This window comes from Taudactylus pleione, unplaced genomic scaffold, assembly GCF_031769625.1.
Source record: "Taudactylus pleione unplaced genomic scaffold, aTauple2 ptg000721l, whole genome shotgun sequence".
NCBI lineage: Eukaryota > Metazoa > Chordata > Amphibia > Anura > Myobatrachidae > Taudactylus > Taudactylus pleione.
This window is the reverse complement of record NW_028285123.1, coordinates 225,530-249,612: the sequence shown is the minus strand read 5'-3', so window position 1 is coordinate 249,612 and position 24,083 is coordinate 225,530. Positions and strand designations below refer to the sequence as shown.

General features: G+C 42.9%; 1 protein-coding gene across 1 annotated transcript; it reads right to left on the bottom strand.

Moving 5' to 3' along the window:
* Positions 1-279: 279 nt before the first annotated feature.
* On the bottom strand, positions 280-21,122 carry LOC148477371 (protein kinase C delta type-like). Its single transcript, XM_088456832.1, has 9 exons — positions 20,729-21,122; positions 8,133-8,233; positions 7,115-7,285; positions 6,830-6,921; positions 5,933-5,995; positions 5,581-5,719; positions 4,866-5,138; positions 3,095-3,494; positions 280-530 (listed from the first exon to the last, which is right to left on the bottom strand). Exons 1-8 carry the CDS (start codon positions 21,120-21,122, stop codon positions 3,216-3,218), a joined length of 1,512 nt encoding a protein of 503 aa, XP_088312958.1. The 3' UTR covers positions 280-530; positions 3,095-3,215.
* Positions 21,123-24,083: the final 2,961 nt, after the last annotated feature.

Genomic DNA, 24,083 nt, shown 5'->3' with positions numbered 1-24,083 from the left:
ATTGTTATTAGTTTAAATAATCTCTCTTCTCCCCTGGTCTCCCCTAACTCCTCTCTCCCCTATTAACTCTCCCCTTAAGCCCTCCCTTTAGCAATAATAGCCATAGTAGTAGAAGTAATGATAATAATAATAATAATAATAATAATAATAATAATAATAAAACTCGGCCTCCACCTCCCCTATATAGCCGGCCAGTCACACACCTTTGATGTTTCTTTTTTTTTTATTATTATTATTATTATTATTATTATTATTAATAATATTAGTTCCATCCTAACTCATCTATCCCCGATTAAATCTCCCCTTAACCCTTCCCCTTAGCAATAATAATAGTAGTAATAATAGTTCAAATGATAATAAAAATAATAGGAATAATAATAGTAATAACAATTAAATAATAATAATAGTAATAACATCTAATGTATCTAAATTATTTGTAGAAAATGTAAAAATACAAAAAATATAAACATGTTTTAAAAATTCTAAAAACATAAACATGTTCTTCTTTTCTTCATCATGGTTCTGAAGTGCTGTGTAATAACAAAAAAAAAAGTAAGACTTTAATGTGTGTTTTCTATGGTAAAAAACACACACACTACAGTATCTTATTCTGTTTGTTGCTGTGTGATCCTGCACTATGGATGCAGAAGGTCTCCAACATGCATTGTCATCTCCTATCAATATGTCTTATTTCTATACCCAGCACCCTCATCATTAGATCTCTCATATTGTGACTATTCATGATATTAATTATCGGGATTCCGACCCCGATAATTAACATTCTAACTCGATGCAAGCGTGGAGACAGCTTATCCGAAAATCAGCTGTCTCCCCGAACTGTTTCACTGTTCCTTTCAGAGCAGTGAGACAAGTGCACATGCGTAACCTACAGGTCACGCATGCGCACAAGAGCCCCGTCGTCTAGAGGAAGGAGTCGGACAGGGGTGGAGGGATCCGAAAGAACCCTCTTCGCTATACGGGACTCCTTCCCATAGGAAGGAGTAGGTTGCGAGCCCGGAGCCAGAGCACTTGTCATCTAAAGATGGCGAATACTCCTGCACTCAAGCCTTGAAAATATTGTATTTTCGGAGCTTGATTAATTCTGACCCCATACTAGTGTATGGGGACAGTGGCCCATTCAGCGAGAGGAAGGTAAGCAGGAGATATCACGGATACCTTCTTGATGAATGGCCCGATAACTTAATTTCTACAATTGCAGGTGAAAATGTTCATTTTCCCCTGCTTTTATAGAAATTAAGTGATGATGAATAGGCCCCTATATGATGAAACAAGGGATGCACAGGATGTTATTGTTCATTTACTTATTTAATCAGTATGTGAGTTAATATATTCCCTATCCTGCATTACCTAATATCACATAGACAGCAGGCGCGTTACCAAATGGGATAGGCCATCCCCTTCCCCAAGTTCAGTCATACATTGTGTGGCTGCACAGTAACTGGGTATGAGATCTTCTTACACAGTAGCAAACTGATTGGTGGATGGTGCTGGTCATTCACAAGATGGAGTAGCTGGAGGTCTCCATACTTTAATTAGTGAATGTCTGAAACTATCCACTAATCAGAGTGCAGGCTGCTGTCACATGGCCTGTACAGTGCACAGACAGACAGCAAGACACCACAGGAGGGGTAAGTTATTTAATTGTTTCACCCTACAGATATGTGATCTAATTTCATAATAATTATGCCAATAAACTTTTGGAAGTGGGCTCAGGGCCTGATTCAGAGCCGCTCGTAAGCGGGCGCTCGTTCGCTCCGAGTGATGTTCGCACATCTGCGCATGCATATGGGTTGTAATGCGCATGCGCCAACCAGTCAGTGCGGTTGGAAATCGTCTGCTCACAAAATAGCGAATGCCTGCTAATTTGAGTGACATGATGAGGCATTTGTGGGTGGTAACAGGGGAAGGTGCTTGAAAACTGGGAGTGGAGATCCGAACGCAGGCGTGCCAAATGGTCAAAACGGGCATTTTAAGGGTGTGCATAATTAACAAAGCAGCGTCATCGACCACGTCACTTGGTTGTCTTTTAGTCTGAACTGCTCGCATGATTGCGGTAGGAAAATGCTACCAGAAGAATAGCGAGCAGTTCATACGCCTTTCGATGTACTCGATTAATCTAATAAATAGCGGAGATGACGTATGATGCGAGCGGCCAAGGGGCGTCTTTACAAAATAGCGAGCGCATGTTTTGCTCGCTCGCTCAGACATAGAGGCGTCAACAGACCGCAAAGAGCGAGCGCTCAATTTAAATAGCCAGCCCCTTTTTCTGAACGACCGTCCACAAATTCCAGCTCTGAATCAGGCCCTCAGTCCAGGGGCGTATCTATAATGGGTGCAGGCTGTGCGGGGAACATGGGCCCCTGGGTCAAAGGGGGCAACGCACTGCACACCCTGCACCCATAATATTACGTACCTCTCCAGAGTCGCACATCAGTGCGGGGGTCCTGCGCTGTAAAACGACCACGGTGGCCATTTTCCTGTTGTTTGCGCATGCGCAGTACAGGGAACATGGCCGCCTCTGCAGTGCCCAGAGTCTATACCTCCAGCGCTGGCCGCGCACAGCTCAGTGCACTGCCGGCCGCCGGGCGGAGAGGAAGGGGCCTATGTCGGAGACTGCACACGGGCCCCCTCCTCTCTAGAAACGGCGCTGGCTCAGTCTCATAATTACTTCAGAGATCTGATTTTATATTATATTATATAGAAGGTAGATTTAAATTATATTATGCTGTATTATATTATGTATATTATATTGTGCTGCTAGAGATCTACGGTCTCATTTAGCATTATTGCAGAGATTGGTAAGGAGGGGAATATTTTACATTATAATGTCATCAGAGATATGGGGCCTGATTTTGAATTACAGAGATTGAAGTATGGGGTACTCTATATTAAAATGCCAACAGAGATCTCATGAACAACCATGGCTGTGTATGAATCTAATAATTAAGACACTTTCATAGAGGAGCTGACTATAAAAACTCAAAGTTCAATATTATCACCAGCATCAATCAACTGATTTGCTGAGTGACAGACATGAGCCCTGAGATGTATAAGTCACCCTCTTAGAATTTACCTTCTTCATCCAGCGAGAAGTCTAAACTATTCCTGCTGGGAGGTGGTGGCATAATCTGTAGAGCACATCCTCAGAGGTGACCTCAGAAGAATAGAAAAGAAAATGTGTTAAAATTATACTCTTAACTTATAAAGAGAATATACACATACAATATAAATATGAATACGAAAACCATCAGCTTAAAACCATCTCTTCGTTCCATAACCATCTTCCAGGTGTTAGGCCATCTCGCTCCATGCAGTTGGAAGGCTGGTGTTCTGGGGATGGTCCTCCAGTTGGAGCCCACATATGAGAACCCTCTGAACAGCTCCTGGTCCATTGAGCTCAGTGGTGTTATCTGAGCCTCTGCTGCTTCCATCTCCTCGATGTTACATCCTCTGGAGCTGTGTTCAATGGTGGGCTACAGGAAGAAGAGACAAATAAACATCCATGTACTCAAATCTGATTTCAAATTCATAAAAGCTAAAAGTGTTAGAAAAAAGTAAGATGTGACATGTATCTATGGATCCGCTGATAGCACAGACTAATGTAGTGTGGTTCTGCCTCTCTATAAAGGGTGCGGGGTGTGCGGTGCATATATTGTAGGCTGCAAAGTCTACTGGCGCCCAAACCATACCAGGGCCAAAACTAGGATTTTTCACACCCGCGGGAAGGCAGTAATTTGGCCCCTCCCCCCCAAAAAAACAACAAAGAAGACATTTTTTTACGTGCAATGCATGTGCACTCCTGAAAAAATTGTGTTGTTTCATGTATTACATTACGCCACACAGTAACGCCCACAACACATTATACCACAGTAATGTCCCTTACAACATATTATGTCACACTAATGCCCCTTACACATTATGCCACAGTAATGCCCCTTAAACATTAAGCCACCTTAATACCCCTTACACATTATGCCACAGTAATGCCCCTTACACATTATGCCATAATAATGCCCTCTTACACATTATGCCACAGTAATACCCTTTACACATTAACCCACCATAATGCACCTTGCACATTTATATCCCCCTTCCTTCCCCGAAGCCTCTCACCTTGTTCCCAGGATTTGAAGCCTCTCACCCTAAAATTTGGAGCTGCACGCCGCATTGGCAAGCTTGCTTTCCAGCTAAGGATTTGGGGCCACATGCCTGCATTGGCAGGCAACCGTCCACAGCCCTTGAGAGACAAACACCACCATCATTCTAATGCGATACTGGTCACGGGCCAATCAGAACTTGCAGACTGGCAGCCGCTGCTGATTTGCAGCTGGCCCATGAGTTCTGATTGGCTCTCAATTGGCGCTACAAGAGAATGATTGCAGCTCTGTGTCTCTGCAGGGCAGCGGGCGGCTGCCTGCCAGTCCTGGCGTGTGGCTCCAAACCCACACTAACAGCCAGGTACCTAGGCCCCCGCTCAACAGCTTGTTCTCAGTGCCCCCAAGACCAGCGTCAAGGGCACGTGCCCCCCTAGTAGCTACCCTGACCATACACCCTGCACCCATGTTCAATACTTAGCTCTCCGGAGTTCCATGTTGGCAGTGGCTGGACTCAATATAATAATGTACATGAAATCACTTACTACATATGGGTGCAATGTGATTGCATTTATTTCACTAGCTAAATAAAGCAGGTAATGCCACAGTGATCACCATGTGGATAGGCTGAGCGATGTCCTCTCATCATAAAATGATAGTTGACTTTCATCTTTTTATTATATTTGTAAATGACCCTTATTATCTTTAAATGCATTAATTGTGCAAAACTGCTTTTTTTCCTATACTTACTGGGTCAGGGACATGTGGTGGTGGGAGTCTAAGGGCTTCCAGCGAGACCCAATCCATACGCTGGAACAAAGGATGCTGGCGGATGTTTCCGGTGACTCCCAAACGCCTGGATGGATTGTTACACAGGAGCTGCTTAATGATGTCTTTAGCCACAGCTTCTGCCTCGTGGAACCGTCTGGGATGGAAGCGACGGGTTCCGGTAATCATTTCATTAATGATGACACCAAATGAATACCAATCCACTCCAGCGTTGTACTCCTCTCCTGCCAGCATCTACCATAAGAGAGATATTATAGCACATTGTTACTCTATCATTATCTACTATATGCCATGTGTCTGTGTCTCATTGGCACTAGTTCTTTGCTATTATCATCCCACCTCTGTCAGTAGGTAACACTTTGGGTAGCATTCTATTAGCTGAGTCTTTGCCGCAAATTGCTTAAAGTGGCTAAAAACGTCACAACCGTGACTAGGAATGGTCATAATGTTTTATTTGTGTGTGGTGTAACCATTTTTTTCTCCATATGGAGAGTTTTTTCTATGTTTTAGAAAAGATTTTTACATTTTATGCCTAAAAGTGATGTATACACTGTATTTTGCAGTCAAAACAAATGGCAAAAAACATTGATTAATAATGTAATAAGTGTATGTGACATCTGCCAGGCGTAAGCCGGAGCATATGCTGCTGATAGTAATAATATATTATACCCCTCACCTCTGGTGCCATATATCCAGGGGTTCCAGCGTATGCTGTGGCTGTCTGGTCACCAAAGATGTTATCGATTGCCAGGCCGAAATCAGCAATTTTCAGATGACCAGACTCTGCCATCAGGATGTTATCTGGCTTTAGGTCTCTAAAAAGAAAGATTTATAATAAATGAGAACTGTTTTGTCTAGTGAGAAATATATACTGTACATGAATTACCAGTAGTATTACAGGAGTCACATTTTGCAGACAGCGCCACCTAGTGATTACAGTGATTTCAGTTCTTACTTTAAGCGTAATAAGAAAGTGCACATCACTGTGACCTGATTATGTATGAAATTGGAATTATTAGTATAATTACCGATGGATGACACCCTTAGAGTGCAGGTGTTGTACACCACATGTGATCTCAGCTGCGTAGAACCTTAAAGAGAGGAAATGACTGTAACTTGTTGACATTAGAGAAAGGTAGAAAACCTGATATTCCCACTTACCCCCTCATGTCATAACACTGCCCCTGTCACATGACACCCTATTATCACTGACACATTCTCACAACTATGCCCCCACATGATCAGCACATTGACATATATGCAAGACATTCCATGATCTAATAGGCCATATGTTAGCAGGGCTATCAAGACAATGGTGGGACCAGGTGATATATAGGGGGTGTGGTCAAATCCCCCTGAAAAAAATTAGTGGAAAATACTATGTGCACCTACAAAGGGGGGTGTTTATCCCCCTCGACAGCTGGCCCAGGCACCCTGCCAAGCCCCTCAAACAAGTCCAGGTCCCGGTAATTAGTATCTGCTCCCCCTTCTCTCTGTGCCCCTGCATGTTATTCTATCCATACTCACATTCCACATAAAGACTTAATTAAGGTGATCAGACCGTACCTTAATGAAAAGATTACATTGAACATTTGCCATTCTCTGGAGAGGATGGCCCAGGTGTATGGGATGGGGGCATGTACATTAAAGTCTGCATTTTATTTAAGTCTAACTCATTTCAATGCAGATGTAATGCAGCTCAAAACTGAGTATTATTATCTTAAACAAGCTCTATTGATAAGGACAAGGTACCCCAGTAATGTTAGCTGCTGGGCCATCTAGCATCCCAGCTTTGGGTAAAGGTGTAGGGGTAGGAAATATTAAGGGGAATTTACAAAAGGTGTACAACCCTTATACTGTCCCTATCTGTGCACACACTGTTACAGTTCATTTCAGTACATGTCTGTTGTATTTGAGGTGCTTACGTTGCGCTGGTGATGTCCAAGCGGCCTTTCCTCTGCAGGAACTGGTATAAGTCCCCGCCACTCGCGTATTCCAGACCCAGAAATAGATGGTTCTGTTTCATTGGACACACACAATAGTCATATAATAAATTTTATTAGGAGAACATGGCAACAACTCCAAGTGAGCGAACTGGCTCATAGTAACATTATTACCCAAGAAGAGATGAATCCTGTATATGTTAGATGTGTAAATATAAATAAAGAATCCCAACTAATGATCCTTGACTAATAAGAAATACACTGTACCGTGGTCTGGAAGGCAAGGTGACCATGGATGAGGAAGGCACTACCAGACGCAACCTCTAGCACCCTGCGCTCCACAAACACCAGCTCCGGGTCCTTCAATAGCAGATTTCTCTTCCTGATGACCTTCACTGCCAATCGCTGACCAGTCAGAGAGTCCTCAGCCAGCAGGACCTACAGGTGATAGAGGAATACACACACAATCATATTTCTACTTACATTTTATTACCTCCATACGCATCCAGGTAGCTCCATATCTTTAGAGGTTAGCGGTATATTGTATTTCCAGTGTCATTAAAGTAAAAAAAAAAGTCATTTTTACATATTATTTGATTCTATAACAGAGTAGACTGTGGATGATGTTTCTGTAAATGACAATAGTAATATGCAGTCAGCCAGCACAGGAGTAAGGCCTACCCGGCTACTTTCCTGGAATGAGAATCCAGAATATTCCCAGATTAATGATGTGACTGAGGGTAATAGTGCCATTAAGTCCTGCCCCCACTGCAGGGCCGGATTAAGGGGGGGGGGTGACGGGGTGGTTGTCCCTGGGCCCCACACACGGAGGGGCCCCTACACTGGATCAGTGTGACCCTGCCGAGAACAGGTGTCCAGTGACAGTGCCGCTGCATACAGCTCAAAGTGGCTCCCGAGTCTTCTTCTCACCGGCGCCACGTGACACATTACGTTCGTGACGTCGATTGGAGGACCAGGCAGCAGCTCTGCCTGGAGGAGGTCACGCCCGCACGCCGTCACTCAGATAAGTCAGCGGCAGAGTCTTTGGGGGTAGGAGGGCAGAAGGCTTAGGGGGAAGGGGGGAAGCTCCATGTGGCTTGAAGGGGCCCCCGCAATTTAAGGGGCCCCCACAAGCCTTAATCTGGCCCTGCCACACTGCTTTATGGTGATGCTTAATGACGTACATGGAGTGACAATGATAATATATTCATGATGCCTCCTTTACTACAATGTCTGAGTCACACAGTTGTTACCTGAGTTATGTAACCACAGTCACATGACTTACCTTCCCAAAGCTGCCCTGGCCCAGTAGATGGCAGAAGGACAGCCTCTTGATGTATGTAGAGACTGTTTCTCCAGGAGCAGCTTCCTGAACACCACTTCCTCCTTAAAGGGATAAAAAAGTGAACAATGTAACATTTACTATTCAGAGTTAGGGCTCTATTTATTATCATTAGTTTTACTAAAATTAAGTGAAAAAGGGTGTTTTCACACCCTTTTCACAATATTTTAGTTTCACCTAAAGTTACTACAGGGAAATTGGAGTACAATTCGTAAAATTCTACTCCAACCCCTACGTATCACTTATTTTTAGTAATCAGATCGCATTTCCCATAATTGGAAAGGGAAATGCGATTTTGTGTGCAAGTTACTAAAAATAAATTGTGAAAAATATACCTGGGGAGGCCCTGTGATAATAACGCCACCTGGAGGTGGCATTATCCAGGGTCTCTCTCCGGTTACCGGACTCCTGCTCCACTCTAACATGCAGAGCAGAGCCCGGAGACGGCCCCAGTGATCAGCTGTGTGGTCTAAACAGACCACACGCTGATACACTACAAAAAAAAAAAAAGTAAATAAAAAAATTACTTACCTGAGTCCAGGGACCGGAGTTCGGGGCTCCGGTGATGTCCTCCCTCCGGTCAGCTGGTCTCCCTTACTGCACTGCGGCCCAGTCATCAGGTGACCGGGTCCCAGTGCAGTATGGGATGTCAGCTGACCGGAGTAATATCACACTACAATCTGCATTCCCAATGCAGATTGTAGTAAATAGAGCTCTTAGAGGCACATGTAAAATGCATGTACATTATTGTATTGTATTACACCATTATGTAACTGTAATGCAGTCAGAATACTGTTGTGTACAGAGAGAGCACATAAACTCAGCCATACAGAGGAAAGTGGGTCATCAATTGCTACTGTTGGAAAAATGGTCAGGGATGGGCTGTGGAGGGGTATTTGCACCTCAGGCTGGTGTCATATTGCATCACCTTGTGCCGGTCAGTTGCTTAATATTATTTGTATAATAGCTGGATGGGCAGACCATCAGTGTATCTGGGATATCCTCAGTGGGCCCCATTGCTTAACAATTTAATTGGCTAATATTTTACAAATATGACCCCAAAATTGTTGATTTTTTTTTAAAATGATCAAATTATGGAAATAACTATTTACACCTGATTTGGTAAAACACAATTAATAAATATGTAGATTATTAATGACATTATACTGAATAAGGGTAATAGTTCTTATTTACATAATTTGATTATTTAATAAATCAATAAGTTTTGGAACAATTTAAAAGAAGAGTTTTATACAGGTAAAAAAAACTTTATAGTGATATATAGTGTGTGTGTATATAATATATATATATATATATATATATATATACATACACCATTTTTATAACTGTACAAAACATAATTTTACTTACACTTATCAGCCCTGCAAAAAGCCAGCAGCAGCAGTGAGTGGGCAATCCTGCGGGGCTGGCCAGGTGAGCAGTGCATGTAAATGGGGAGAGACCAGAATACACAGCATCCCTGAGCCCCTTGAGCTCAGGCTGCAGGGAGACTGTTTTTAAGCAGGAGACTGAGCTATTAATTTTATTATTATTATGTGGGTTAGTAATTTAATGTTATTGGATAGAGGACTTGGCTATTTATTAGTGTGGAGTTATTATTATTTAATGTAATGGGGATGTGGGCTGGGCTATTAATTTATTGGTGTGGTGGGGTAATCATTTAGCAGTGGATGGGAACTGTTCATTTAATGATGAGGGATATTAATATAATAGTGGCATCTTGGCAATGTCTATTCATTTAAGGTGGGGATGAGGGATATTTATTAAATATTGATGTTATTATGGGCTTTATAGGATGGAAGGTATATTTATTTATTGGGGATGGCTACATGGGATCAACAGTGGTTATGTTTATTATGTTGGTCTCAGAATGGGAGATGTGAAATGACTGAGCAGTGAGCGCTGTATACCGTGATCACTCGCACCGCCGGTATTCTGTGCTGACTGCCCCAAGTCCTGACAATGCGCCTGTGCTGCTGCGCAGTGTGTAACTTCCCGTATCCCCATACAACTGCATGCCTGAAAACTCTCTGTAACCCTGGTTGTCTCTAGAATATGTGTTATTTATTAATGGCAATGTGAAGGCACAATTGTCCCCTGTGGGCTATATTGCACTTTATACATTATATTGTGTAGGAATAATGTACTATAACTGTGAGGGAGGAGTGCTAGTCCCTTATTTTGCCAGGGGCCTTCGTCATATAAACTCTAGGTGGGGTCAGGTAGGTATTTGAAGACCCCATAGCAAAAGTTTGAGAAGGCCCCTATGTAGCACCCAATGGCAGTGTATTACTGGCCTCCAGGGGTACAGGGGAAACCCCTGGTGGGCCCCACTGCCCAAGGGCCTACCCTCTTCTCTAGTGCTCAGGTTCCAGACTGTACACTTGAATTATTAATTATACATATGTTAAATTATACTGCACAGAACTATGATGTATTTTCTACAATGCATTGCTGTTATTAATCTTGTACATTATCTTGCATGCATTAGCAGTATTTACTATATAGATTATTCAAGGGACCCAGACCATGCACTCTTAATGGTTAGCCAAGTCTCTGTGGAGGCTGGCCACAACCCCAAATATGGGCCCCTATCACTGCATTCCCCCGGTGGGCCCTTCATGCTCCAGTCCGAGACTGCCCAATGGTAAAAAATATAACACATATAACTTTGACAAGGTAGATCAGCCCTCCTCAGCACTGGGTCCTAAAGCAGGTGTACCCCTTGCACCTATTGTAGTTAGTAGGGATTAGCACAAGATGAGAAGTCAAGGCTAAAGCAACATGCAGGGCTGGCACGAGGCATGTTCAACCATTGCAGTCAAACAGGGGCGCCACCCCATTGATGGCGTACCCCTGCCAATCTTCCCGATTCTCAGCGGGACAGTCCCGTTTTTTGGGCACTGCCCTGCTGTTCAACCCGCGGGCCGAAGGGTCCCGCTGGTGGTCGGGAGGTTGGACACTCCCACCGCCGCAGCTGTGCCGGCCCCATAGAAAAGTAATGGACAATTCAGTGCAGGAAGAGGGCTGGGGGCAGCCCAGCTACTGAACGAGTGCTGGGCTTGCCCCCGGCCTGACGTTAAATGGGAGAAGTGCCATACAGGCACGTCCCCAATTAGTGTCACTTAGGGGGCATGGTCTATGATAATTAGGCCACGCCTCCTTTTTGGGCGCTCACGACTTCACCGAGCGCAGGGTGAGGGGCATCGTATTCCCTCTCCACACAGGGCGTGACACCTCCTCGAGCCGGCCCTGGTAACATGCAATAGTATGTGGAGTTGCAGCAACTCAAGTTGGAGCATATTACAGTAAACAGACCTAAATACATAAAAAACGCTATAAAGTATTCAGTTATACCCCATGTATTTCATTAATGTAGAGGTCAGATTGTATGCTGTGCTCCATTTTGTTGTGGCTAAAGGGTATTGACATTTAAAATACTCCCTGGAACTACAATGAAACATCTTACAATGGAATTGTTTCCTCTATGAGTAACAAGTAGATATAGCTTATTAGGAGCATCTCCACATAATTGTGGGCTATGCAGGGATTGTGCATATGTGTAAATACACCTGTATATTCAGGAGGATCTCTTGCACCAGGGAAAGGGCTGACACAAGTGAGAACTGAAAATAATGACATCTATGACGCCAAGTATACAGATTGTAGCAGTCCAGTCACAAGGATGCATACAACTCAGCGTGTGGGTGATATCTGTATTTAGGGCCTGATTCATTATAGATCGCTATTGTGATCGTAGCTGTGATAATGCATGCAGTTCTGCTGCGAAATATGCTAATGTTTGCAACCACTCAGCCAGCATAGAGACGCCCACTACCGCTTTCTCACATCCGTAATACCTCTCAGTCCTGCGTATAAATCGGTAACAATGAGTAACATCGGCCCCTCACACAGAATTACAGCAGGTCTGACCTGTCAAATTTTGCAATCGATAGAGGTTTTTAGCATAATCACGGCCAAGGTTATGGGCCTACCCTCCACATCCAGGTAACCTCTTTAGGGTAGGTCCCTAACATACTAGGGGTCAAATCCAGAGTGCAGGACACCCCCAAACTAGCCCAGCTAAGCCACCCTAGGGCACTGCCATAATAGGAAAAGTGAAGTGTAAAAGAAATAGTTAAGAGCAGCCACAGCTGCATATATATATATATATATTCAGGGTGTGCAGTCCAGGAACCTTTCCTATATACTGAATCTTTCCTGTCTCAGGAATTGCAGGTTCCGTTGCATGCAGTGAGTACTCAGGCTGCATATGTCGTCACAGTAGCTAATGTATGCACACCCATGTAATGGCGTTCAAACGGACAGGCACACCTGGGTTTCTCTTACCACTCCCTCGTCACCACCCCCAAACACTGAAATCCCATCACTCACTCTGCGATGGCTTTCTATCTGCGTGTGTAAATGCAATGCTAACCTTCACATGCGCACTGCGGTGCATACACATGCGCAGTATGCACCATTGACCGATATGCGTATGCAGTTGCAATTGCGATCCATGCTGTTTCAGGCCCTTAGTTCCATATATGCAATTCTGGAGCTATTATGGCCAACTCGCATTGCACTCTGCATTTAAAACCAGACACATGATCATTACCCAGCTGCATGCAGTCAGCTGTTATCATGCTAAGATTATGGTTTTACAGATGCAGCAAAGTTTGTTGCAGCAAACAGAATGTATTATGCTATTTATTCATATAACCCGGGTTACTGACAGCTTAACTCAGACCCTCCAACGCATACTTGTCTACTCTCCCGGAACTCTCCCGATAATCGGGTGCTGCTCCTGGCACCCCGCAAGACTAGGCAAGTCCCCCGGAATGGCCTCCGGCACCTCGCAAACCCACGAAAGTGGGCAGTCCGGGGGTGCGATGATGCGATTCTCATCGTCATCGTAGCCCCGCCCCCTGCCTTATAATGCCAGTAATATTAGCATTCTAAAGCGTGGGGGTTGGGGCCACTATGATGCAATCGCGTTGCCACACCCCCGCTCCGCCTACCTAAACCGCCCCCACCCTCTGCTGGACGGACCTGGAAGCCCCCTCCCGAAGCCCCCTGCAGAAAAGTCGGTAAGTATGCTCCAAAGTGACCATTCCATTAGGAATAAAATGCTCTGCTCCTGGACTTCCCTCTTAATTTATGATTACAGACACCTGTGCTGAAACACCTGTCTCATCAATTACCTAGTTCAGCACAGGTGACTGCAATCATACATTAGGTGGGACCCCAGGAGCAGAGCATTTTGTATCTAATGGAATAGGTCATGTTAACTATGATTCAAGATATCAGAGATTTAGTTGTGACAAACCATTTACTGCACTAAATCCTGCCCCATATGTAAATAACTGGATAAAACCACATACTCTTCAGTAGTAAACATATACCTATTGTAGTCAGCTGTAAGGTGCCCATGCAGGAGAGCACAATCTCTTTCTCATAGTAATTATGCCTGCTGCCCCTTTACATTAAGCATCCTATTTCCATAGCCATGTAACAGCACTGGGTGTGGTTATCATTATCTAGTCCCCTATGCCCGATATCCCCTAACAATGCATGATAAAAGGGAAATGCTGCATTTTCCATCTAGAAGGATTAATCACCCCCTCCCTCGGACACATACAGGGGTATTCAATATGGGACCGATAAGTCCGTTTTTGCGTTAATATCGGAGGTATGACGTCATTATCGCAGGTTTTACTTTTACACCGTATTCAATTTCAGAGACATCGCATTTTTGAAAAGTCGAAGTTAAAAAACGGGGATAAGTTTTCACCATTGAATAGGTGTCGAAAAAAAGTGCAGAATTGGGGTTTAGGGGTGCAGGCTTAAAAAAAATAGCCTGCACCCTTCAGAAGGACCCCTTGAAACGATCTGTGTCAAAAAAAAATAAAAAATCGGGACAGCCCAAAAAAAGCACTTGGAATTTGGGGGCCAAAAAAAAAATGTTGGGGAACAAAGTTGAAAATAAGCGAACTTGACTCTGGGGGGTCCCCAAGTATGCCCCAGGTGATTTTTTCATTGCAGCTGCTTGTGCAAGTGGGTTTTTCACGATTTTTTCAAGTATGTTTAGCAACTTTAAAATATGCTGACCCCCATTTTCAAGTACCCCAAATTTGCTGGGCATAGTTATTTTTCCCAAAAAAATTTTCTAAATGCTCTTCTGCACCACCTTCTTCAAAGTCGCATTTATGCACTTGCCGCGGCTATTAGAAACCCCGACTTCCTTTAGGAGTTAAAAATGAGGGTACCCATAGTGATCCCCCATGTCTACACATCATTAGGGGGGTCCCTAGAATATTTCCCGAAAATTCCCGTTTTTGTTAACCTGTTAAAAAAATGTGTAAAAATTTAGAAAAAAAATGACATAAGGTCCCCCCCCCAAAAGCCAAACCAGCCCCAGGCTTGCCAGCCAGTGGTGGTTTCTAAAAATACGGGGAACAAAATGTGTAGGGTTCCACCGTATTTTAGAAACCAACACCAGGCTGCAGGGACAAGTGCTGGTTTTAAATATAGGGGGCAAAAACGACGTGGGGTACCCCCTATATTTAAGACCAGCACCAGATCCAACCGACCGGGGTGCAATGCCACAGCCCGGAGACCCAATCACCGGGGCTCCAGGTCCAAAGCATTACCCCCTTAGAGGGGTATTCAATATGAAAGGTTAACTTCCCTGGCAAAGTTAACATTTCATATCGGAGTTTTTTTCTGCGTGAAGGTATGGTGCGCGCTCCCGCTTATCCCCGTATTCAAAATAAAATTAACGAAAACGGGAAACTCCCAAGTTGGATTTGCGTAAAGTTACGAATTTTTCCTTAAAATAATTGTAAGACCCCCCTAAAGTTGTAAAAACATGGGGGAACACTATGGGTACCCCCGTTTTAGCCATTAGTTGAAAGTCGGGGATTTAAATAGCCGCAGCAGGAGTTTTTTTCCAGACATTGAAGAAGTGATGCAGAAGAGCACTTACGTTATATTTTTTCATTTTTTTAAGTGGTCCCATCAAATTTGGGGTACATGAAAATGGGTACTAGCAAATTTTGGTGTCCCTAAAGTAATTTTTTTAAAATTCTGCATTTGTGCACCTGCCGCTATAAATCTATTCTAGAAAACACCTGCCGCATACTTGCAGAATAGCCCTGAACCTATTTCCCTATTGTTTAACAATTGTTTCCCTTTTTTTTTTTTTGCAACCCAATTTTTAAATTCATTTTTTGGGGTGTCCCTGTTTTTTTTTTTTTAACTTTTTTTGACACAGTTCTTTTTTAAATGTCAATCTCAGGGGTGCAGGCTATTTTTTTTAAGCCTGCACCCCTAAACCCCAATTCTGCACTTTTTTTCGACACCTATTCAATGGTGAAAAGTTATCACCGTTTTTTATCAAAGACTTGTCAAAACTGCGATAAGTCTTTGAAATTGAATAGGGTGTAAAAGTAAAACCTGCGATAATGACTTCATCATTGCAATATTAACGCAAAAACGATGTTATCGCACCCATATTGAATACCCCTCATAGTGATTGCATTATGGCTGGTGGGGCAATTTAAGGCTAGGTGGTGCTAGGCAGCTGCAGAGGTGAAAGGACTGCAGATGAATAACATAGGGATAAATCACATACCTACAGTATAACCTAAGGCCATCAGGTTGAGGGGGAGGATATACAGATTGAGGGGACATGACAGCAGAAAAGAAGCTACAGAAGGTCACTAAGGGTATATCTTCAGTTGAGCCATGGGCAGGGCCGCCAACAGAAATCTTGCGGCCTGGTACACTGATATCTCTGGGGGCCCCCCTCGACCCCCCTCACCCACACATATCTCCCCTGCATTTCCCAAAACACATGTTACAGCTATACATTGAACAGAGATACCCCCATATATATATTAGCTATACACTGAACAGAGATACCCCCATACATATTACAGAGACAATCAGCCTTTGTCACCCCTGTATTGCCACATACTACTGCAAGTCATATGTTGTAGAAGTAACCACATTATCATCTATAACTTGCCCAGGACCCCACGATAGACAGATAGAAAGATAGATAGATAGATAGATAGATAGATAGATAGATATAGGAGACAGATAGATACAGTCAGGTGCATAAATATTGGGACATTGACAGAATTTTCATATTTTGGCCTCTATTCACCACCACAATGGCTTTGAAATGAAACAAACAAGATGTGCTTTAACTGCAGACTTTCAGATTTAAATTTGAGGGTAATTACATCCAAATCAGGTGAACAGTGTAGGAATTACAACGGCTTCTATATGTGCCTCCCACTTTTTAAGGGGCCAAAAGTAATGGGACTATCAACTCAAAAGCTATTTTATCGACAGGTGTGGGCTATTCCCTCGTTATTTCATTAACAATTAAGCAGGTAAAAGGTCTGGAGTTGATTCTAGGTGTGACATTTGCATTTGGAATCAGTTGCTGTCGACTCTCAATATGAGATCCAAAGAGCTGTCACTATCAGTGAAGCAAGCCATCATTAGGCTGAAAAATCAAAACAAACCCATCAGAGAGATAGCAAAAACATTAGGTGTGGCCAAATCAACTGTTTGGAACATTCTTAAAAAGAAAGAACGCACCGGAGAGCTCAGCAACACCAAAAGATCCGGAAGACCACGGAAAACAACTGTAGTGGATCACAGAAGAATTATTTCCCTGGTGAAGAAAAACCCCTTCACAACAGTTGGCCAAATCAAGAACACTCTCCAGGAGGTAGGTGTATATGTGTCAAAGTCAACAATCAAGAGAAGACTTCACAAGAGTGTATATAGAGGGTTTACCACAAGATGTAAACCATTGGTGAGCCTCAAAAACAGGAAGACCAGATTAGAGTTTGCCAAACAACATCTAAAAAAGCCATTACAGTTCTGGAACAACATCCTATGGACAGATGTGACAAAGATCAACTTGTACCAGAGTGATGGGAAGAGAAGAGTATGGAGAAGGAAAGGAACTTCTCATGATCCAAAACATACCACCTCATCAGTGAAGCATGGTGGTGTTAGTATCATGGCGTGGGCATGTATGACTGCCAATGGAACTGGTTCCCTTGTATTTATTGATGATGTGACTGCTGACAAAAGCAGCAGAATGAATTCTGAGTGTTTCGGGCAATATTATATGCTCATATTCAGTCAAATGCTTCAGAACTCATTGGACGGCGCTTCACAGTGCAGATGGACAATGACCCAAAGCATACTGCAAAAGCAACCAAAGAGTTTTTTAAGGCTAAAAAGTGGAATGTTATGCAATGGCCAAATCAGTCCCCTGACCTGAATCCGATTGAGCATACAATTCACTTGATAAAGACAAAACTGAAACGAAAATGCCCCAAGAACAAGCAGGAACTGAAGACATTTGCAGTAGAGGTGGCAGAGCATCACCAGGGATGAAACCCAGCGTCTGGTGACGTCTATGCGTTCCAGACTTCAGGCTGTAATTGCCTGCAAAGGATTTGCAACAAAGTATAAAAAAGTAAAAGTTAGATTTAGGATTGTTTAGTTTGTCCCATTACTTTTGGCCCCTTAAAAAGTGGGAGGCACATATAGAAACCGTTGTAATTCCTACACCGGTCACCTGATTTGGATGTAATTACCCTCAAATTAAATCTGAAAGTCTGCAGTTAAAGCACATCTTGTTTGTTTCATTTCAAAGCCATTGTGGTGAATAGAGGCCAAAATATGAAAAATCTGTCAATGTCCCAATATTTATGCACCTGACTGTATGAGATAGATAGATAGATAGATAGATAGATAGATAGATAGATAGATAGATATGAGATAGATAGATAGATAGATAGATATGAGATAGATAGACCATTTTAAAGCCACCCTCTGCTTATACCCATTTTTTTATATTATATATATTTGGCAGTAGCAGCACAGTGTTTTTGTTTTAAATAATATCCCATAATATTCTACATGTAAATCCAATGCAAAACTAATTAAATTAATTGATTTTGCTTACCGCATCTCACAGTTAGTGCGTGTTTCAGTCAGCTGCTGCGCTGCCATTCAGTGACTGTCAGATGCTATGGACTGGTTGGGACTGCCAGCCAGGGAAGGTCAGGTGTCATAGATAAGTGTCATAGATAGGATTCTGTAGTGTGGAGGGACTGGAGTGGAGGTGCTGCAGGGCTGCATATGGACAGTGCATATGGATTAGTTTTGCATTGGACACCATTACTGGGGGGATAGCTACTAGTGGGGGCACCATTACTGGGGGGGGGCTACTACTACTGGGGACATCATTACTGGGGGGTAGCCACTACTACTGGGGACACCATTACTGGGGGGAGCTAATACTACTGAGCACACCATTACTGTGGGGGACTACTACTACTGGGGACACCATTACTGGGGGGCAGCTGCTACTGGGGGCACCATTACTGGGGGGGAGCTACTACTACTGGGGACACCATTACTGGGGGGGAGCCACTACTACTGGGGACACCATTACTGGGGGGGAGCTACTACTACTGAGGACACCATTACTGGGGGGGAGCTACTACTACTGGGGACACCATTACTGGGGGGGACTACTACTACTGGGGACACCATTACTGGGGGGGAGCTACTAGTACTGGGGACACCATTACTGGGGGGGACCTACTACTACTGGGGGCACCATTACTGGGGGGGAGCTACTACTCCTGGGGGCACCATTGCTCGGGAGGAGCCGCTACTACTGGGGACACCATTACTGGGGGGCTACTACTGGGGGCACTGCATCGGGAGGGTGAACCTCTACTGGGGACTACTACTGGGGGCACTATATAAGGGGCTTACTACTAGGGGACCACTACTGGGGGCACTAATTAGGGAGAACCACTACAGGGTGCCCTGTATAGGGGGATCACTGCTGGGGGCCTGCATAAGGGGGACCACTACTGGGGGCACTGAATAAGAGGAACTAATAAGGGGCTGCATAAGGGGGTCCACTACTGGGGCATTGCATACTGGGGGTACTGTATAAGGGGAACTAATGGGGGGCTGCTTAAGGGGGACCACTACTGGGGGTACTGTAAAAGGGGCACTACTATGGGCCTGCATAAGATTGACCACAACTGGGGACATTGTATACTGGGGGTACTGTATAAGGGGCACTACTGGGGTTAAGGTGCATATGCAAAGGAATGGTCAGAGTTACGATAAAGGGGTGTGTCATATTGACATGCCCCGTTTTTAAGTGACCACGCCCATTTTTCTGCCAGTTGTAGCCTTCCCAGTGCTTCTCTGGCTTGAATACATACTGCTTACCTTCCCAACATGCTCCTCCATCTCCAAATTGGAGTTTCTATAGAGGAGTGTATAAAGAGGCGCAATATGAAAAAGCTCAGGCATGAGCTATATATATAAATGCATTTTTTACAAATCTGTGTCATTATACTGCTGGGAACAGCTACAGGGACTGATTGTACAAGATCCCTCTATCCTGGTTGTTTTCAGGCTGAAAGAAGGATTTTTCTTCATATGACACTATTCTGAGATGACATTATATAAAATAAGCGTCTACACCTTTATTTAATGTTTTGATGCTTGATGAGTTGCAAAAATGTTAAAGAGCTGTAGGGAGCAATGGCTTCCGCTCTACAGTGTGATACTGTGCGAGCTGGTATTAATGGAGAAGATAATTGCGTTATCTTCTCTGGTAACACTTTGCTGTATATTGGGAATAGTACTGAAAAATGTGGTAACACTCATATCCGCATTGTTTAGTAGAAATTTGTTTGCTGAATAAAGCCCCAACTGTGATATTTTTAGGAAAAGCAACAGAGATCATTATCTGCGTAAAAAAAAGACTAATAACAGACAGTCCTAGGTAGTCCCTTGAACAGCAAAGTAAATTTTTTGTATTTATTAATGCATATGTTAATCCATATAAATTAAGGTTGTTTATTGATTAGGCACATTTCATTACTGTGGTTCTTTTTCATAGAATATATGAAACTCTTTTTCTTTATATACTACACTTAAGCAAATTCTCGTTGGAATTACCACAACCCCACTAATGGCAGTATATCACCTCACTAGTGGTTGGCCTTACCCCTAAGTGGGACCCATGATTACATTCCCTTTAGGGGCAGTAGATGTAGTTTGGACCATGCTAACTTGAGCAAGCAGTTAGAGACCCAAGAGATGGAAAATAACAGATAAAGAAGACTTTTAGCCAAATTAAACACATATTTCTAATTATATTCATAATTTCAGCTGCAAATCCTAATATTGTTATACTGCATGTGATGGCCATAAATGATTACCTCAGATAATATTGAATAATTACTTCATAAAGGTTATCATATTTACCACCAGGCAAAAGGTACATAATTTGTTGGATGTGTGATTCTCATAGGAAATGGGTGTGGTAATTGTGGATAATGGGAGTGGTCTAAACTGTCCAGATTGTTTTTGTTGTTTTCTTGTAAGGTTTGTATTATTCTAGTCTACTGGTTGTCATGTCTAATATATTGATACGGCCATACCTGCTCGTTCCTGTCTCCTTCTAGAGTCACCAAAGCGAATGACCTCCCCAGATGTTTTCCTTCTCTTCCTGTCTGCAATCATTCCACTGTCTATGCCAATTTCTTCTATCTGATCCTCTCTCTTCCTCCTCTTATCACTCTTTTGGCTGGTATAATCCATAGAAAAAAATTCCTGGCTCCCATCATCAGAGCTGTTTTCCACATGCAGGCACTTCTTCCTTCCTTTCGTGCGAGACTCGGTGGAAATCCTCTTTCTGGCCTTCTTGATCGCCCAAGACTCCTCCAAACTGTCAGATATCTTTCTTTTCTTCAAAGCCATCATCTTCTTTCTTCTCTTGTAGATAGAAAACTCCTCATCCTCTGAGCTCCTGGCTTCCTCCAGATGTGACGCCATCCTGTCGACAGTCCAACTGTCTCTGACTCCCAACTGCCACTCAGAGTTTTGAAAGTAAACAGTAGCAGGTGATCATGTGACAGCAGCATGGCAGCTGATGATGGCACCAGCTATGCTTTACCAGACAGCCCATCACCATAGATGATGCCCATCTCATGTAGCTACATTGTAGCTGATACTGTTACTTCTCCTATTACAATCAATTGATGTTGACAAATGCTTGAAGTTACAAATCAGGGTAATTAAAAAAAACATTAATTCATATACATTTTTGAGCTTGGAAGAGGGCCTCTGTGGCATCACTGACAAATCTCCTTGCTGGACTGACGCAGATGGTGTATCGCTTGTATCTTTTATCATGGGTGCTGTTTCATGCTGACTAACTATAGAAGGCTAGCTTGTATAGTAAGGAATTTAACCTTTCAGACCTAGAAATTGAATAAATTATAGAGGCTTAAGTAGAAATATGTATCAGCAACAGCATGACGCACAGTCACAGTGTCCTCTTTAGGGCCATATTCAATTTGAAGAGAAAAGTCAGAGGTTGGACTTTTCGCCATCATCGCCGTTTTTTGCAGGGATAACGTATTGGGCATGTGCCCGCTTATCCCCGTATTCAATTTGGATCCGCAGAAAACTGGACCCGGTGGAAAAGTAAGTATCGAAAAGTGCTGTTTGTTTTTGGGGAAATCACGCTGTCACCCCCCAAAAGATGTTCTGACATGGGGAATCGCTTTGGGTACCCCCGATTTGGCCTGCTGAAGATAGTCGGGGTTTTTACATAGCCGTGGCAGGTGCATAAATGCGCCTGTGAAGAACTAGTGAAGAATAGCACTTAGCTCTTTTTGGGGAGTAAAAATAACAATGCCTATCAAATTTGGGGTACATGAAAATGGGTACAAGCTTATTTTTAAGTCCCTAAAGTTATTTTTTTAAATTCTTCAAAAATGCACCTGCCGCTACCAGCTGCATTCTAGAAAATGCACCTGCCGCTACCAGCCGCATACATGGAAAACCCCCCTGACTCATTTTTGGTAGTTTAAAACTTTTTCCCCAATATTTTTTTTTTCACCCCCAAAATGAAAGTACATTTTTTGGGGTGTCCTGAGGATTTTTTAAAAATGTTTTTTGACACAGATGACTTTTAGGGGACACTAAAAAGGCTGCAGGCTATTTTCTTTTATTCTGCACCCCAAAACCCCAATTCTGAACGTTTTTCACCATGTATTACATGGAGAAAACATATACCCATTTTTTTTACAAAGACTTTTCGCCCTGCGAAAAGTCTTTAAAATTTAATATTGGGATAATTGAAACAGGCGGAAATTACGTCATCAGCGATAAATTATCGCTGATGACAGACTTTTCGCCCCATATTGAATATGGCCCATAGTTGTTGTTGGTGGTAGAGTTTTAGAACTATTCTGCTGGCTGCACCTGAAAAACTCTTGAAAACAAAGGGTTACCCGGCAGTCATTTCTCATCCCAAGGGTCTTTTTCCTCTAATATTGATGACAACAGTTTATTTTGTAAATAGCCTATACAGTAGTTATTATATTACTCATAAACATTTGACCTTCAGTTACCAGTGGTACACGCAGGGTGGTGCTTATGAGCACCCAAAACTGTAAGACGCGAGAGCGGGTATCATATTATTAAGCCCTGGACCAATATGATGTGATTCCTTTCCTGCTAGGGAGAGGAGCCTAATGACATGGTGCCTGGACCTGTCTTCATCTACAACCCACAGCTGCTGCAAGGTATGTGTGTGTGTGTGTAATGCATATGCATGTTTGTGTTTAGATATATATGTGTGTATGTGTAATACACTGTACACGTGTGTGTATACACATATGTATGTTTGTATATATATATATATGTCTGTTTGAATATATATATATATATATATATATATATGTGTGTATATATATATAACTATATGTGTGTGTGTGTGTAATATATACTGTACATGTATGTGTGTATATATGTATATATGTCTGTGTATGAATATTTATATGTATGTGTGTGTGTATATATATATACAGTATATATATATGTTATATGTGTATATATATATATATAATATATATATATGCGTGTGTGTAAACTGTGTATGGAACGGCCCAATTCAGGAGCAGACCTACTTATTAGAAAAGACCACTCTTCTCTGTATTCTGAAAACGTCATCTGTACCAATATAAATAATAGCATCGGGGTCTATGGCACAGAAATGAGTTTGATAAGTGAAACTGATTCAAGTGACTAGAGTGTCTTATGTATAATGGCGTTTTATAACCCACTGGGTCAAGAATGAAGTGCAGTAGTGTTCATCTATATATGTGCATAAATCTTGTAGCAAAGTGTAGTAAAGTGCTTTGTGAAAAAAGTGCAGTGTGTGCAAAGTGTGCTACTAAAGTGCTGAAATAGACCAATAATTTAACCATTTAAAATTACCCCATCAAACTGGGGATGGTAAAGTGCTTCATAAATACCAAAAGATATACCAGTGATATGAACAGAGTGCAATAAAGATATATATAGCAATTTATTTATACATGAGCAAAAATCCAAAACACAGCCTAGCAATGATCACAACCTCTAATCAACCTTTAATGGGTTACCAGGTGGATACATTGCACTTTATTATCCACCTGGTTACCCCATTTTGATGGGATATTTTAATCGGTTAAATTATTGGCAATTTCAACACTTTAGTAGCACACTTTGCACACGCTGCACTTTGGGGGTCACTCAGACCCGCTCGTGAGCAAAGTTCGCTCGCAAACGGGTCGATGTTGTGAGAAAGCGCATGCGCACGACGGAGGGAGCTCTGTCGTGCGCATGCGCGAGACCAGGTGAGTGACGAGAAATGCGGCGCTCCGGGTCTCGCACCAAAGGGGCGTGCTGTCGATGGTGACTGATAGCATGCCCCCTTTGGTGGGCGTGCCGGGGGCGTGGCAG